Source organism: Ornithorhynchus anatinus, chromosome 17, assembly GCF_004115215.2.
Source record: "Ornithorhynchus anatinus isolate Pmale09 chromosome 17, mOrnAna1.pri.v4, whole genome shotgun sequence".
NCBI lineage: Eukaryota > Metazoa > Chordata > Mammalia > Monotremata > Ornithorhynchidae > Ornithorhynchus > Ornithorhynchus anatinus.
Window position 1 is genome coordinate 26272691 of NC_041744.1, and position 17691 is coordinate 26290381.

The 17691-nt window shown below is 36.8% G+C and overlaps 1 protein-coding gene across 1 annotated transcript in view; it reads right to left on the bottom strand.

Annotated features, from left to right (window-relative positions):
• Positions 1-1052: 1052 nt before the first annotated feature.
• Positions 1053-17691, bottom strand: part of GBE1 (1,4-alpha-glucan branching enzyme 1) — a 182242-nt gene continuing 165603 nt past the window's right edge. The window contains exon 16 of the mRNA XM_029082122.2: positions 1053-3231. Within this exon, the coding sequence (XP_028937955.1) occupies positions 3175-3231 (57 nt within the window). The 3' untranslated portion in view covers positions 1053-3174. The remainder of the gene's footprint in view (positions 3232-17691) is intronic.

A 17691-nucleotide genomic window follows, 5' to 3' on the forward strand; every position in this document is an offset into this window, starting at 1 on the left:
GGCTTGCCAATGGTATATAGAGTATATTCTAATTTACTGACATAACAGTAACTAATGGATTTGGCTTGAAGCCTTCAGTAGTTCAGTGCAATTTGCCCTAGCCTACAAATTTTAATTAGATTATAAACTCTCTGAGGGTGGACAGCAGGCAAACAGATAGAAAAAAGAATTTAACAGCAAGCCCAGAAAAAAAATTCAATACAGGTAACAAGTCCTGGAAGAAAAAAAAATCAAAACAAACCATATTTTGTTATTCCTTTGTAGCTCTTCACAGAAGTTGTACAATAAAATACCTGTAACACGGTGATAAGAAGGAAAATTAAGCAGACATCTGTGATTTTTTTTGACTAAAAAGTAGGCTTCACTAGAATCATATAACTACATTACAATTCCACAACACTGTGAATGACAAATGCATTTTGCTCAGAAGGACATGACATTGCTTATGCTTGAGTGTTTTTTTCCCCTTGTCTATAATATATTACTTAGAAGAGATCATTACTCAGTGAATTGTTCAGTTATAAGTTAAATGTTGGGTGGACAGGAAGCTCACTGTTTTAATCCATACTATTTTAGCATATTCAGTAAAACAGGCCAAGTCCCCCCCACCCCCAAAAAAGGGCTAAAGAATCTTGGATAATGGCTAGCAAAGTGAGTTAAAATGGATTTGTGACCTTAAGGAAAAAATATTTTAGGACCCCCACATTCTAATACTATGCTTTCTTTCTCACCTCTTTACACAATACATTTTCCATGACATTTTTTCATAGGACCCTATCACCTGATTTACTGAGCAAAATTATGCAGACCTAACAGTCAAAAGTAACAACACTTTCTGCTTTTGTACATACAGCACTCACTTGCCTGTGTTGTTGCCACCCATCTTATCTTTGGGAAAACAAATACAATTAAAAATTCAAATTCTAGTTTTTGAAAATGTGCACAGTCATGTTATTAATATGCTTTCTGGTATCTAATAACACCATGGCTACATATTACTAACAAACTAAGCTTGGGAAAAGCATAATTAAAGAGTCCGAAAAGAATAAGAATATTCACATATTTGTTATATTTATTAGAAATAAAAGAATAGGGTACTGTCACACAACTTCTTTATGAGGCAAATTCACAGACTCAGGGTTCTGAATACAATAAAATTCACTTCAAGAAATAACATGCTGTAATTTCCTATGCTGAGACAGACAGGACACCTATATTCTTATTTTCAACTCTTAATATTTTATTGCATTTATTTTCATAGTTCCTTCTCAGCTGCACACATTCATCGCTTCTCTTGCACAAAACCTTGACAAGGGTAATTACCTTACATACATTGTGGAACCATGCAACTAAAGCCAGTGAAATCTAGGGAATACATTAGCAAAATCAATCAATATAAAGAAAACATAGTACATAATTACACTGGTGTTTTGACCTCACTCTGAAGGTCACAATTTTTAAAAAATAAAAATTGATTCCAGTTGTTAGAATAACTTCTTGTCATTTTTAAGCTACAGCGTCTGGAAATGCCCTCACAGCCCCTATACCACAAAATTAATGCTAAGGTAGGAGAATATAAACTGGAACACTTAACAGCATGATGGCACACTGTGTCTTCATCTATATCAGAGTGCACAGATTATGACAGTGCTGGGATATTCATAAACCCCTTTTAATGGGAAATGCATCACCAAAGGCTTTCAGGCTCATGTTTCCCAGCATGCAATATTATCACCCAAGATCATTCATTCTTTCAAAGACATTCAAATTATCATTCGAGTTAGGGATTACACAAGTGAACACATGGTTTTCTCATCCTTTATGCTCTCATATTTCAATATTCTGCCCTTTCTAAAAGACATATTTTATGATAAATGCTTAATAGATAGAACTAGCAATAGTAAAACAAAAATGTTTTCTACTGGAGAATTTTTCTATTAGCCTAAAAATTTGAAATACTATCATAAATTGCAATTCACTCTCAAGAAAAGTATTTGATCAATACTCACTTGTTGGAATAATGCATTTTACAGAGAAGATTACTACTAACTTCTGAGAGGCTTGGAAAACAAATTAAGGTATATTTTCCCAGGGAATAAAGTATGCCTTGTATGGAAAGCACCTTTGGAAGTCATGTAACTCTTCTAAGACACTTTTAGGGAATATTGCCGTAATGCACTATCTGAAGCATCCTTGAAAGATGATTAACTTACAGTATTGGCCGTGAGACAATATTGCTAATAACCCCCTTATTCATTATTATCCTTAAGCAAATTTTGATGTCCTCACTGCCAGCTAGATATGACCTTTTTAAGGAGACTTTTCTGTCAACAGAAAGCCAGCAACCTAGAGGTTATATTTTGATACCTCTTTAGTATGATTCCAGATCTATTTCCCAATGTGTATGGACCCCAAACTTGGTCAAAATGGAAATATTTTCCAAAAACTACTCATCTATAGTAAATAAAATATATTTACCATCATAATCTAGCTCATGAAATTCCATGAGGACACTATACTTATCAGCTGCTCAGGATCTGGGGATCAAACCAGTATGATCCAAATGTACCCAACTGAAGTCATTATAGACATTTAAGGGAAAAAACCCTTAGAGTAACATTGATAATTGCAGAAGTTCTTCTCACCTGAATTTAAGAAAAGGATCTTGGTATCTTATTATTTGCAGGAAAAGGAGAGAACTCGAATAGATGAACCTGTAGTTCTCCAATTTTTAATATAGGCTATGCTTTAAATTAATTGAAAATAGTGGCAAAGAATGATTAATTTAATTCTGAAATCCAAGGAGATTAAAGAAATGACTGGGACCTAGAAAATAAAATTATCTGTAAAACTTCAAACATGCCACCTCATTTGAGAATACGGGTATTCTTTAACACTGAAAGAGCAAAAATAAAATTTTATCTATTTCTGTCTCATATACATATATATATATATATATACACATACATATATATATATGTACCCTGAATTGGGCTTCTGAATATGACACCCAGCTAATCAAGTGAATATATTAATATTAATTTCAGGTGCCTAATATTACATACAGTGTATTTTGCTTTTAAAAGCTTTCAACATATAAACTCGGTGATGCTGAATACTGAAGCAGGAAATACCCTCTGCACCTGCACAGAATGGATATAGATTTGTTGGTCTTCAGTTTGGGAGATCCATGTTCTGGAGCACAATAGCCACTCTGCTTGGAATGTAGACCTAAAGAGAAGAAGAGAAAAATCATTCACACCCGATACATATTTAAAAACATAAACCACTTTAAATACATGACTTTGACTAACCCCTTCCTAAAGCTTTTCTTTTTTTACTTCTAACGTATTGAAAGCCTATGCTGACTTTTAATTATGTTAACTCCTTGGACTTTGTGGATATTAGCATATAGGTATTTTCCCACAAAACATTTAATCATAGTCTTATGCTACATAGTAATACTTTTAAGCAAGGACCACTAGAGGGCTCTTTATGATTTGCAATGGCCAGTTTTAAACGAGAACTAGAGGTCGATAGACTTCATAGTGGTGACAAACTACTGCATTGGAAATTAAAGTTGTCCCCAGGTCTGTGATGACACTTTATAATGGTAAATACTGACAGTGGGCAAGTAATGCTCTGCACAGCCATTTTCATTACAGCATCTTTAGTTGCAGTTTGTGAAAATATTTTTACTTTTTTTTTGAACCACAAATAAACAAAGAAATAATTAAAAGGTTCATAGTAACTCTAGGTCATGTGAATTTAATTTTGTTTTCCTAATTACAAAAGTGCATAAATTTCTCAAACTACTCCTTAAACAGATGACTAGAATTTGAATTAAGCCAATCTAAATCGCACATGAAAGCCCCTAGGATTCAAACAGTCAATGGTACTTGAGTGCTTACTATGTGCAGGGTACTGTATACTATGTGCAGGACACTGTACTAAATGCTTGTGAGACTACAAGAGAATTATTGGGCACACTTGTGTAAGCACATTGGAGGTTACACAAAATAAAAACCAACCAAATGACTATGCAGACAGTTCTTTCCCTATGCACCACTTTACCCATTGGATATGTTAACCTATTCGAAAACCTGTCAAAGTAAAAACTCCCAAGGAATCAAACATTGCTAGCTCCATTGTGACAGTGTGCATATTTAAAATATTTTGCTTATCAGGCATGTGATATTCAAGAAAGAGCTAGATTGGTGACAGCAAGAGCTTAGAGAGTCTGGAATTAGAATGAAAGATGCAACACAAATACTGCCTTAGAAAAAGATGAAAACAAGAACATAAACTGATGATTATGGAACCAGATGGAATGCTCAATGCATCTCAACTCTCAACAGTGAGCATAGTGTTTTCTCCATGAGGCTTCTGTGATAGTCCACAAATCTTTTACTATGAAGAGTATACACCACACACTTGGAAAGATCTGAATATTAAAAGCACTTTAGATTAAAGATGACTTAAGCAGACTTTGGAGCTGTGAGAGAAATTTATATTATGGTATTAAGTAGCCGTTTAGCAATCGTTCCCTAATCTTCCGCTGAAAATGGGAAAGCTTTTAGAAGTTATTTCAATGTGGGTGAAGCTTTAACCACTGCTAGCTAGAGCAATCCAAGTTATCTTACCTAGTTTAAGAATGTCCAGCATTGTTAGAGAAAGGATTTTCAGGTTTGTAATAGATAACTTGATTGTAAACACTTGCTGTCTGAGGACTGGCATAGGTTATCTGAATTGCTTGGGTTTGGGTTTCATCTTTACGTCTTTAAAAGACTGCAATACATTTTGCAAAACTTAAAAAGGAAATATATATAAATATACATAAATAAATGTGCATTTGGTTCTGTTCTTTGGAAGGATGCTAACATGGGCTCAAGATGGGGCAAGTGTCCTTGAGTGGGCATGCTATAAATGGCAGCACTGGAGGATAGTTCGATGATATACTTGTAATAATCTCAGATGAGAAGCAAAAGCTCACTTCTGAGAGAAATCCAAAAAATTGAAGTGATAGTAGATATCTGAGAGGTGTTTGTGGTACTTCTTAAGTGCTTACATTATTGTGCCAGGCACAGTTCTAAATGATAGGGTAGATACAAAAAAAAATCATGGTGGACACAGTTCCTATCCCACATAGGGCTCAAAGACTAAGTAGGAATGATAACATTTTACAAATGAGGAAACTGAGGCACACAACAATCAACTCATAAGTCACATACTTGACTAGCAGCAGAGCCAGGAGTAGAATCCTGATATTCTGACTCCCAACTCTATGTTTTTTCCACTATGCCACACTACTATTACCAGATTACAGGAGTAGAATGAAACTATACTTAATATAATAATTATAATTATATATTAATTTTTATAACCTCAATATCCCCGTGACCTGAATAAACAGCACGAGTAAAAACTAAGACTGCATCTGCTTGACTTGGTAGTTTTCAGTGGCAAAGGCAGTCAGTCATCCTTATAAAGGCTGCATGTTACATGTTTTCAACAGGATTTTAAAATTATGGTACTGTGTTTCAATCATATTTCTCAGTGGTGAAAGCACTTTACCCATACAATGTTGATAATTCTCACTACATTTGTAAAGTATTTACCAATGTTACAGTAAAATGTTTATTAACTTTGAACATCACCACAATGTTTTAAATTTGGGGCAAGTCTTTAATGATTCAAATTGAGGGGTAAAATGACTACCGTTCTAAGTATGATATACACTACAAAGAGAGTAAAAACACAAGAAACTTCTCCACATTCCCTTCCTGGTTTTTCAAATAGCACAGTATTCTTCAGTGGGGCACAAAGTATCTCTAAAAGCAAAGATGCTCTTTTCAAATAGAGTATTGAGAATAAAATTCTACATTTAGCAAAGGTATCACGCAAAATAACCTACGTTTTCTCAAATGGATAACAAAATTCATTCTAACTACAGAAAGATAACCTTTTAGGAGGATACACTTTATTTTGACAACTTAATTTCAATGCATTAGTTCTAGTGGAATTCCTGTTTTTGCAAATGAATGAGTTTGAAATGAAGCCAACAAGTAAAATCTTATCTGGAATTGATTTTGTTCTTTCAAATAATGGAAAAAAAAGGTCCAGGAACTTCAGTGCATAGCTACTTTTTACTTACTGCTTATATTTCACTTGTACTTTCTTCTATCAGTAAAATTGACGGAAAATATGGAATTGTAACAGAAGGACTTGGAAAAAGGGAATACTGACATGATTTGCAGTTAGTTTGTCACACCACTCATGGCAGACGGAGCTCTGGTCTTGGAAGCTATTATTGAATTCCATAACCTCATTTTCATTGATATGCAACTGTCTCTCTTTCATGCCTATTTGTCCAACTGTCTTCTGAAACCAGTTTCAAAATCGCAGAATACATTTTTGGAATCTTTAGGTTGGATAATTTCAGTTTAAAGTGAAGTTCAGGGAAAAACTGGACAAATAATGCCTAATAGAAATAAGAACTTGACTTCCTAATTTCAGTTGCCTTTTCACTAATATATTTCATTTGATTCATCTTATAAAAATGCTTTCCTCAGAGGCATAAAATCAAACACATTTGGAGCAACCATCTATAGATCGGAAACAACTTTGTTTGCTTTAATAAAATGATTCTAGAATAGTGCCTTGATTTACCACTTAGAGAGCATCACTGATGAAGCAGAAAGGAGTCTATTTAGGAGAATAAGCACAATCTTCATTTGCTATTGCTTAATCTATTTCAGCAGGAGATTGATTGATCAATCTATCTCTAATAAAAGCTCTTGAAACAAAGTGATGTGGGACATTTTCCATAAGTACTTTTATGATTCTAATTCCAATCACAAAGAGACCACCTAAGATAACACTGGCATGGAAAGTCTTTGTGGGTAATTCTACAATACTATTAACTACAATATTTTGCAAGTATACGTGGTCACTGCAGGATTCTTTTCTCAATTATTAACAATGCACGCTGGAGGAGAAAAGTCAATTTTTTAAACAATATTTTACTAGATTTTTCTATTTACAGTGTTAAACTCCATTAATTCAGAATGTGTTACAGTATAACGTGTGACCTAGTCCTTACACTCCCTTCATCTGCTTCCCCATGGTCATGAGACTTCATTTTGAAGATGAGATTCTAATACCCGTAGCCCTGCCTCTCATTTAGTGCTGGTGGCTTTTGTTCTATGGGAGGGAGCATTTGGGGTTTACAAAGCCTCATCTGGTCTGCAGGTCTCCTGCAGAACAGATGGGATGGCAAGAATTAGTGGGCATAAGATGCGAAGCCCTTACTCTCTTGCCATAGAATTGAGAATAATAAAGCTCAAAGCTCAAATATTTAAATTACTGTGTCTCAGCCCATAAGCCACATGAATGATGAATCCATCCAGCATAGCAGAGACTATGTCTACAAACTCTGTTATTTTGTACTTTCCCAAGTGCTTGTACAGTGGCACATAGTAAGTACTCTACAAATACTATTGATGGACAGATGCTTGCCCTTGATTTTTCCTAAGAGATCACCAGGGATAACATGCAAATTGGTGAAGCATTCCATATTTTTCTTCACATCACTATTAAAATCACAACTCCTTCAAGAAGCCTTCTCTGACTAGGTTCTCATTTCCCCCATATACTCTCCCTTCTGCATCACCTATGTATCTTGGATCTGTAACTCATAATCACTTGATATTCAACCCACCTCCAGCCTCTCAGCCCTTATGCACATATATTTATACTCTCCCATTTCTCCTACATGAATTTATTTTAATGAGTCTCCTCCTTTAGAATGAAAACTCCTTTTAAAGAGATTGTCTGCCAACTCTATTGTATTTAGTTCCCCCAAGCGCTTAGTAGAGTGCTCTGCACACAGCACACACTCAATGAATACCATTGGTTGACTGATCTTAACCTATTTCCTCAGTAGTGCTTGAGTGTTTTACCAACCTATTAGTCATGATATTCTTATTTCTTAACCAAAATTCTTCTTATTCAAGGATCTGATAAGACCAAGAGCAAATTAAGACTCTTCAACAAAAAATTTGATATGCTTCAATTTTAAATCATCCCTTGACCTTTCTATTCACTCTTCTCACAAGATCTACAGATATTCCTTAATCATTTCAGATGCTCTTCTAACTCTCTATATTTTTTCCATTATTTTAAATGTTGACCTACCTGTGCTAAGAGGGTTTGACCAAAGAATTTTAATGGAAAGACTATCTCCTGGACCTTGCATGTTCAAGCAGTGTGGTCTAGTGGACAGAGCATAGGCCTGGAAATCAGGGTAAGTGGGTTCTAAGCTCTGCTGCTTGCCTGCTGTATGACATTGGAAAAGTCAATTCGGTTCTCTGTTTCATCATCTGTAAATTGTGAGCCCTATGTGGGACAAAGGGGTTGTCTGACCTAGTTTTCCTGCATTTATCTCAGTTCAGGAAAACAGGGCTTGGCAGGAAGTTAACAAGTACCAGAATTATTATTATTAATACATCACAGAATTATGTTGGTCTTTTAAAATCTATACTGTTGATGCAGACTAACCTTCTGTTTTATTATGAATTTCAGGATATCTTTTGTCTAGCAGCTGTTCTTGTATTCTTATTGTATGTAAAGTCTGTCTCCCTCTCTAGACTGAAAGCTCGTTATGGGCAGGGAATGTCTCTATTTTTCTATTGTACTCTTCCAGGTGCTTATTACAGTGCTCTGCACACTGTTAAGTGCTCGATAAATATGACTGTCTATTCTGAATTTATTTTTTTATTCATTTATGTTTTGCATCCCAAAGCGTACTACTTGCACTTGTCCCTACTGAATTTACATCTTCCCGACAGACCATTTTTTCCCATGTGCTCAGGTCATTTTAAATTTTACTCTAAAATTTCTGAAGTTTCAGTAACCTTTCTCCAATTTAGAATGATCTGAAAAGTATGGCTGAGGCAATACTTTTTAAGCTTGTCAATTAGAATATCATGTGAAATACAATCTACATAGATGACATCTACACTTTTCCCTGTCTACCTGATGTGTCACTAATCTAGAAATAATTAAATCTGTCTATAGTCCAGCTAGACTGACAAACTAATTTTAGTGTCAGAGATATTCAACAATTACTTTAAAATTAAAGGGCTTTATTCCATTAAAATTTTTCACTCTTGTAGAGGGGCCAAATAGCTCAGAGGAGTTAGGAAAAATCAAGCAACTAAATCAATGATATTTAGTAAATGTTCACTATATGCGGAGCACTGTGCTATGCTCTTGGGAGTATACAATCAAAAGAGTTGGGAGACACGATCTCTGGCTAAAGGGACTTGAAGACTACATCGAAGCACTCTAAGAAGCATGGTAGTACTTCAGTAATGACAGTCTGATAGATAAAATACAAAAGAGATCATCTCTATATTCAGGGTGAGTTATTTCTATTTATTGGAAAGAGCATGTGACTGGGCATCAGGAGAATCAGATTTGAGCCCCAGTTCAGACAATGGACCATCATGTGACCTTGGGCAAGTTGAGAAGCAACATGGTCTAGTGGAAAGAGCACAGGCCTGGGAGTCAGAAGGTCATGGGTTATAATCCCAACTCCTACACTTGTATGCTGTGTGACCTTGGGAAAGTCACTTCACTTCTTTGTTTCTCAGTTCCCTCATTTGTAAAATGGGGATTAAGACTGTGAGCCCCATGTGGGACAGGGACTGTGTTGAACCCAATTATCTTGTATCTACCCCAGAGCATCTACCTCAAATAACAGTACCTGACACATAGTAAAAGCTTAACAAATATCAACATTATTATTATTTTTTCCTCATCTATCAAATGGGGATAAGATTACTAGCCACACGTGGAACAGGGATTGAATCCAATCACATGACCTTGTATCCACTGCAGAATTTAACTCATAGTAAGTACTTAATAAATACCATAATTGTATTATGTTCTAGAATGGTATTTTTTTTTTAAAATTACATAATTCCAAATGAACACTTTCAAACAATACCGCTTTGGCTCAGCCAATGAAGGCAAAAAAAGAGGTGAAAAATGAAAAGAGATGATGAAGTTAAGGAAATCCAGTTGTTTAACGGCAAACTCAGGGATTTCTCAGTGTATATTCTTGGTCAAACTATTTTCCTACTGATTTCCATTATACTGAAAAACCTTGATTAGTGCTCTTAATTGGGTCGATGAAGTGTTCAGAGAGCAATACATACAGTTGAGCTTGCCATAGAAAATACTGTAAAGTGCCTTCGTGCATTCCCAAGATCCTAGATATTGAACAAAATAATCTGAATTTTAAAATATAACATTTATAACTTATGAGATCAAAGAACAACGTAAAAACCCTCAATTCTGCCACAAACTGTGTTTGCATTACATCTTCTGGCTGAAGTGTTGTTAAGGAATAAAGTCCATAAGTGCGACAACACAAGACTACTTGGATTCAGCGAGCCAAGTAGTTGATAGAACAGCTTGTGCACTATTTTTGCAGCAGGGTGAGTTTGACAGCACCTTTTATTTTTTTAACTTGGGGTTGTTCAATAATGTTGCATTATAGGTTAACTAGGGATGATAATAATAATAAGAGATTAGGAGTTAAACAATTGATTGTTAACCTGTGTACATATAAAAAACTGCCCTAACAGCCTGTACATCTTGAATATACTGTAAACCCACCATTGGGCAGGGATTATCTCTATCTGCTGCCGAATTGTACGTTCCAAGCACTTAGTACAGTGTTCTGCACATAGTAAGTGCTCAATAAATACTACTGAATGAATGAATTTGAAGCTCATCTGAGTCCAGACACTTCAGTACATCTAATTCAATAAATAGCCACACTGAATTTGCAATTTGCATCACCTGACACTGGTTTCAAATTTCACAACTCTCAGTATTCCTTTCTCCAAGAGTATTCCTTTCCTCAAGTCTCACCTCTGGGGCCACCTGATGCAGCATGCCAGACTTGACAGCCCTGGTGTTTAGATCCCGAGAAGGCTGCATTATTTAAGATTTGTTTTGAGGTCAAGATATGCTAAATTTAGGATGGGCATTCATCTGTTTTCCAACGCAGAGTTTGATCTTCAACTGGTCTGACTACTCTCAGGTATAGGATATAGTCTTGGGATCACTTGATCACTGGGATCCAACGTATTTATTCACTGCCAAGCCTTCCTCCACTGCAGTTCCCACTGCTGATTTCCTCAGCTCAGAGTCGGTGCCCAAATCTTCCAGTGAAGGGAACACAAAGACCTGGAACAAATGTGTCCAGGGGGTGCAAGGAGAAGTGGTATGAGGGTTCTCCATAGAACTTCACTACATGTGGATGAATTGGGCTAAAAAATAAGCCAACTAAATGACATCCAAATCATATCATTATCATCATACCAAATTCATCATTACCCAACTGGATTCTTCATCAACAGAATTCCCTGGCAGAGAAGATGCCAGCCTTCTGCCCTTTTCCCTATAGCCCTATTTTATACTTTTGCCCCTATATACAGGATCTCTTTAGGGTGGATTGGGAGGAGGGCAAATTTGGTGTCAAAGAGTTCTAAATGGGCAAAGCATCAAGGGTCCTGAGCTGCTCACCTCTTTCACCTGCAGACTTCTGTGCTGACCTCCATGGAGGGCTTCCTAAACAGGAGGGGTTGCACAATGTGGACTACCTGCAATTACTGCAGTTTTTGGCAGACTCTTAAAGAAGTTTCACACTTTTTACATACTTACTGCTATATCCCACATAGTACTCCTAAATGGTTTCATTAAAACAGTGTTAAGAGAGCACTCAACAAAGTAAAATTAGCCACCAGAAAAATATGAGGTACATTAATAATGCACCCCATGGACCCCAAATTTTGACCAAAACAGTATATTTAAAAATTGAGAAAAATCCAGTATAAGTACTAATGTTGACAGATTGTGAATTTGATACCTTGTGTATATGTTAATTCTGCATTTAAATGTCAAAGTTTTATCTTTGAGAAGCAGCATGGCTTAGTGAAAGAGCAAGGGCTTGGGAGTCTGATGTTGTGGATTCTAATCCTGGCTGTGTCATTGTCTGCTCTGTGACCTTGGGCAAGCCATTTAACTTCTCTGTGCCTTAGTTACTTCATCTGTAAAATGGAGATTACGACTGTGAGCCCTATGCAGGACAACCTGATTACTTTGTATCTACCCAAGTGCTTAGAACAGTGCTTGGCACATGGTAAGCACTTAAATACCATTATTATCGTTCATACACTCTACTCAGCAAAAAGGCACTTTCTGTTGACATTATTTCCTTCAAATAGTTTTCCATTATCTGTGCAGAATTAAAATGGCTATAATCACTTTTCAAGCCAGTGAAAAAGCTCAAAAGCAAGGGAAAAACCTATGCCAAAGAAAACTTAGCAGGTTATACTTTAATATCTTCAATAGCACAGAGTAGGTAATAGGGATTTCTGTGACACTAACATTTTCTTGTCCAATCCATCTTCCCCTATAGACTGGATGCTTCTTGTGGGCATTTAGTCCATATAGTTCTCTGCATACAATAAGTACTTATAAATACCATTGATTGCATCACTGCATTATATGGCATACCTATAACCACAGTGTGTAACCACTGTGATACCCAGTTTTCTTAAGTGTCATTGCTGACCATCATAACTGTACTGCAATTTACTTGAAGGGTCAGTTCCATATAAACCTAGCAGCTGGGTATGTAAGAGTGGATGGTGGCTATGCAGTGGACTTATGTAGGCCCAATACATATATAATTTACACATGATGATCAGAGCACATTTATGGGCAAGACAGGAGCATTTTCACAAGCTGTGGGAGTGCTACAATGAATTTTATCATTAAAATTCATTAGCATTAAAGCATAAGAGCATGAAAAGTATTATAATGGGGGATTGGTGCAGTTGGGAAATTACTAAAAGGACCTGGTTAGGTGCATACAAGGAGTTCAAGGAATTAGCATTAGTCTCAATTTAAATTTGTGTTGCGAGATGGGAGGTGGAACCAGAAATCAAAGGTGTTAGATTTTCAAATCATTACTTAGTTTATGAGCCAACACGATTCAAAGAGCTAAAGCTTCCACTTTGCTCTAAGATTAAGTAAAGCTTCAGAAATATGATTTTGTGAATTCTAATCCTGAAATTTTCAGGCTGCTTTGAATCAAGCATCTGAGTCACAATCAGGAAGGCTTTGGATGATGTGAGACCCTGTGACTTAGATGCAAAGCAAAGCCCTGAAGAATCTCTGGACTCAAAACTCTCATAATGCCTTCCTCTACCCTGCTCCCCTCTTTTTTTTACTTTCTTGCTTCTAGAACTCCCACTAAGGTGGCTTTAGGAAAGTCTCATAAACTCAGGGAAACTGTTGAGATCTTCACACTATAGGAATAGATATCTACTCCATGGAGTTAAATGGGAAGGACTGTCCTCACATCTTTCTTAGCTGGACTCCCAGACTTGCTCATTCCAGGTCTCTAACAAGACCCAAGAGTTTCTAATTTGGCTAAAAGGACCCCAGATTGTGGCCTTTTGGCTGTTGGAAGCCGGTTATCTCCCAGCCCTCATTCCCCCTAAAATTCCTGGCTGCCTTTGCCTCTGTGCTGACAAGGAAAAATTGGCGCCTATTGCTATGGGGAAGACTTGCAATTATTAACTGGATATACACCACATTTTTTTCTGAAGTGAGGTTGCAAAGTAGCAAAAACCATTCACACTCAGTTCTGTGATAGAGCATATTTTCCATAAGCATTTTGGCTGGAACATGTTTAAGGAATTAGGGAACATTTGTCCTACCATGTGAGCTGGTTTGGGTTTGGCATGCTGCATTATCACAGACTCTGACTGCATGTCTGTAGCACAGAATAGGCATTAAAGGACAATCCTCACATTGTAATCCTCACAATCCTCACATTGTAATCCTCACAATCCTCACTGAGTTGGTTGATTTCTACATTAGGGACTTTGGTTCTTAAAACAGAACTGAGAGAGAAGTTCACATCTTATCTTCATATAATATCTATATTATATAGAGATATATATATAATCTCTATCCCCCTACTCACCATTTTTTAATCTCTAAAATTTAAAAATCTAGGTTAAACAGGAATCACAATTAAGAGCAACTGCTTCCATCATCAGATACACAGTAGCAGGTAAAATGAAATAGGAAAGGATTTTATGGCATAAAAATCAATCATTTTCCCACTCTTCAGACAGAGATCATTTAGAGATCAAAAACTTTAGTTTACATCGTGTCTGCAGAACAAAAATCTTCCTTCAAGAAAAACACAGCAGACTCTTAACAGTCTAAACACACAAATACTTGTCATGAAAGATATGCAAATGCCTATTTTGAAAAATAAGGGTCACAAAGGGCTTTAGATCATTTCAGTCTTCATGCAAATGCTTTAGTCTGTAAACTGTCTCTAAGGAAAAAGAAATCATATTCTAGCACTGATTGGTGTGTGGTAGGGCCAAGGTGAAAACTGGCATCAATAAGATTTTAATTCAGAAATTTATATTCCTTCATCTACTTTACAACACTGAACAAAGCAGTATAATACACAACCAGGATAAAGTTTAAAGAACTTGATTAATTGAAAGAAAGGTTTGAATAAATTCTTTTCTAACCAATGTCTCTATTCTTCTTTATATGCAAGCCATATGGTATAGTAGGAGCAAAAGGCATTGCACCAACTGCTGTGTTCTAAATGCATTATGTGTAACTAAGTTATTAAAAAAAGCAAGCAGCTTTGTCAGACAGTTTATCAGGACGATAACTACACTACCTGAAAATTTCCCACTGTAAAAAGGAGATAATTCAAGTGACATTTGTAGTTACTGAAAATAGGACTAAATGCAGAGCAATCAATGACAATTCCACAGAAGAAATCCCATGCACTGAGCAATACTTTTATCCCCAAATTAAAATGCTTACAGAATTACTGGGATTTAACACTCAAATATAATCTGAGCTCAGGCTACTAATAGTGGTTGTTTTTTGCTGAAATCTTGCTGGGAATATTTTGAAATAAATGTGTAACCTCAAGTACTTTAGATGTTTTTGAAGCAAAGAGCACATTTAAAGTTGTTCCCTTTAGTTTTTAGGAGGTGCTTAGAGGTGCTCTGCACTGAGACAAGCGTCCTTGGTACTTAACTGTCATCTGAGATTTCCCCAGTTTCACAGGCTCAATTGATAGAAGAAAAATCAAGAGACAGTACCACCTAATGTTACAGCATTGAAGGCTATTTTAAGAATTCTGCAAGCTCGCTTTGTTACTCTCTTTGATGGCACAGACTTCAAACTTATTCAGCAGATCCTATGGATTATTGAACATGCAAATTGAACTTCTAGCAAATATGTGCAGGTATATTGGGCAGAAATGCCACAGTTTACCAAGATATTTTCAAGAGCAGGCTATGCTGATTTCTTTTGAGGCTTGGCCTTGAGTACATCTGGGAAGTAGCAATCTGGCTTCTTTGGGATTTGAGGTCTTTTTCACCTGTTCATTTACTGCTAATCTGGAGGAGAAAAATGCTCTTATCTAAAAGATGAATTAACTTGAAGCTCCAGCTATGGGAATAAGAATGCATTGGTTTGGTCCCCACTCCCCTCCAGTGAGTTCTCTGCCTGTGCTGAATCACTGTATGATATGCCACATTCCAGCTGTGAAGACTCCCATTCAGATGTATCACATCTCATCTGAATTAAATGTATTGACTCAGGATTTTGCAACTGCTGAGTGACTCTTCTGCTCTGGTAAAACAGCAGGGACTGCTGTGATATCCTAAAGTACCCAATCACCTTGCCCCCTCCTACTTCAACTCGCTGTTCTCCTACAACCCAGGCTACACACCTCACTCCTATAATGCCAACTTACTCACTGGACCTCGATCACGTCTTTCCCAATTCCGACCTCGCTCCCATGTCCTGCCTTTGGCCTGGAGGCTCTTAGAAAAGTGTCTGGCACGTAATAAATGCCAAATACCATTATCATCATCATAAGTGGGGAAAGTTTAGAATAATTACAGTGTTTGTTATGCACTTATTGTGTATCAAGCACTGTACGTACTGAAAGCCGGGGTAAATACAAGTTTATCGGGTTGGACAAAGCCTCTGTCCTTGTGGGCCTTCAAGTCTAAATAAATCTGGACTTTATATATCTAATAGCCCTTCGTTTTCAATGACAATGTCTACGGATAATGTCCTCTAGACTGTAAGCTTGTTGCAGGCAGGGAATGTTTCTACCAACTCTGTTATACTGTACTTAGTACAGTACTTAGTACAGTGCTTCACACAAGGTAAGTGATCAATAAATATGATTTACATATTGATTAGAGAGCCTTCCCTTTTCATACCTGACAGATGATTACTCTCCCCACCTTCAAAGCCTTACTGAAGCACATCTCTTCCAAGAGGCCTTCCCTAAGACCTCAATTCCTCATTTCTCACTCCCTTCTGAGTTGCTCCCTTTCATTCAATAGTATTTATTGAGAGCTTACTATGTGCAGAGCACTGTACTAAGCACTTGGAATGTACAAATCGGTAACGGAGACAGTCCCTGCCCTTTGATGGGCTTCCTTTTTTTACACCACCCTTGCCTTCAGCCAAACAGCACATATGTACATATTCGCAATTCATTTATAGTAATGTTGTTCCCCTTTAGACTGTTGTCTGTACCCTACCAAGCACTTAGTACAGTGCCCTGCACACAGTAAGCACTCAATAAGTATGACTGATTGATCCTAGCAAGGGGCAGCAATCACTGCACACAAGGGGTTTACAATCTAGCAGAATTTTGACCTTGGGCAATTCATTTAACCTCTCTGTGCCTCAGTTTTTTTTCCCACCTGTAAAATGGGGACTAAATACCTAGTCTCGCTCCCCATTAGATAGTGAGCCCCATATAGAACAGGGGCTATGTCTGACTTGACTAAAGTGTATCTACACCAGTCCTTAGCAAAAGGTTTGGTTCATAGTAAGCAATTAACTAATACAACTATCATTATTTAGTAGAGTTAAAAATATCCAATTTTACAATATAGCTGTGCAATAATGGCTTAGTTTTCCTGTTCTGAACTTTCTTGTGGTATTTTCTATATCAACCTACTCTTGCATTCTTTTCAATTAGCTCTTTGATTTTAGTATTATTTGCTAACATACATGTTTAAATAAGAGATCTGGAATTCTTCAAAAGATTTACAAAGTTTTCCTTGCAGCTTTCATCAGACTGATCTCCCTTATTCCATGAATGACTTTTATCTAACGTTAAGAAAAAAGGGGCAAGATCTCTCATCAAATTTCCTAACACTCTGATTGTACCCGGAGTATCAGAAACTTGGTTTATGGCACTGCCATTCCAGGCAAATGACTCACATATTCCCTGCCTCATGGATAAATGGAGACAAAACAATTTTACAGAATTGGGGTGGTCCAATCAAGAGACAATTAAATTCTCTTTCTAGCATGGACTAGTGGAAAGAGCACAGACCAGGGAGTCAAAGGACCTGGGTTCAAATCCTGGTTCTGCTAATTTTCCACTTTGTGACTCTGGTAAAGTCCCTTAACTTCTCTGTGCCTCAGTTTCCTCATCTGTAAAATGGAGATTCAATACCTGTCTTTCCTCCTACTTAGACTGTGAGCCCATGTGGTTCAGGGACTGTGTTCATTGTGATTAAC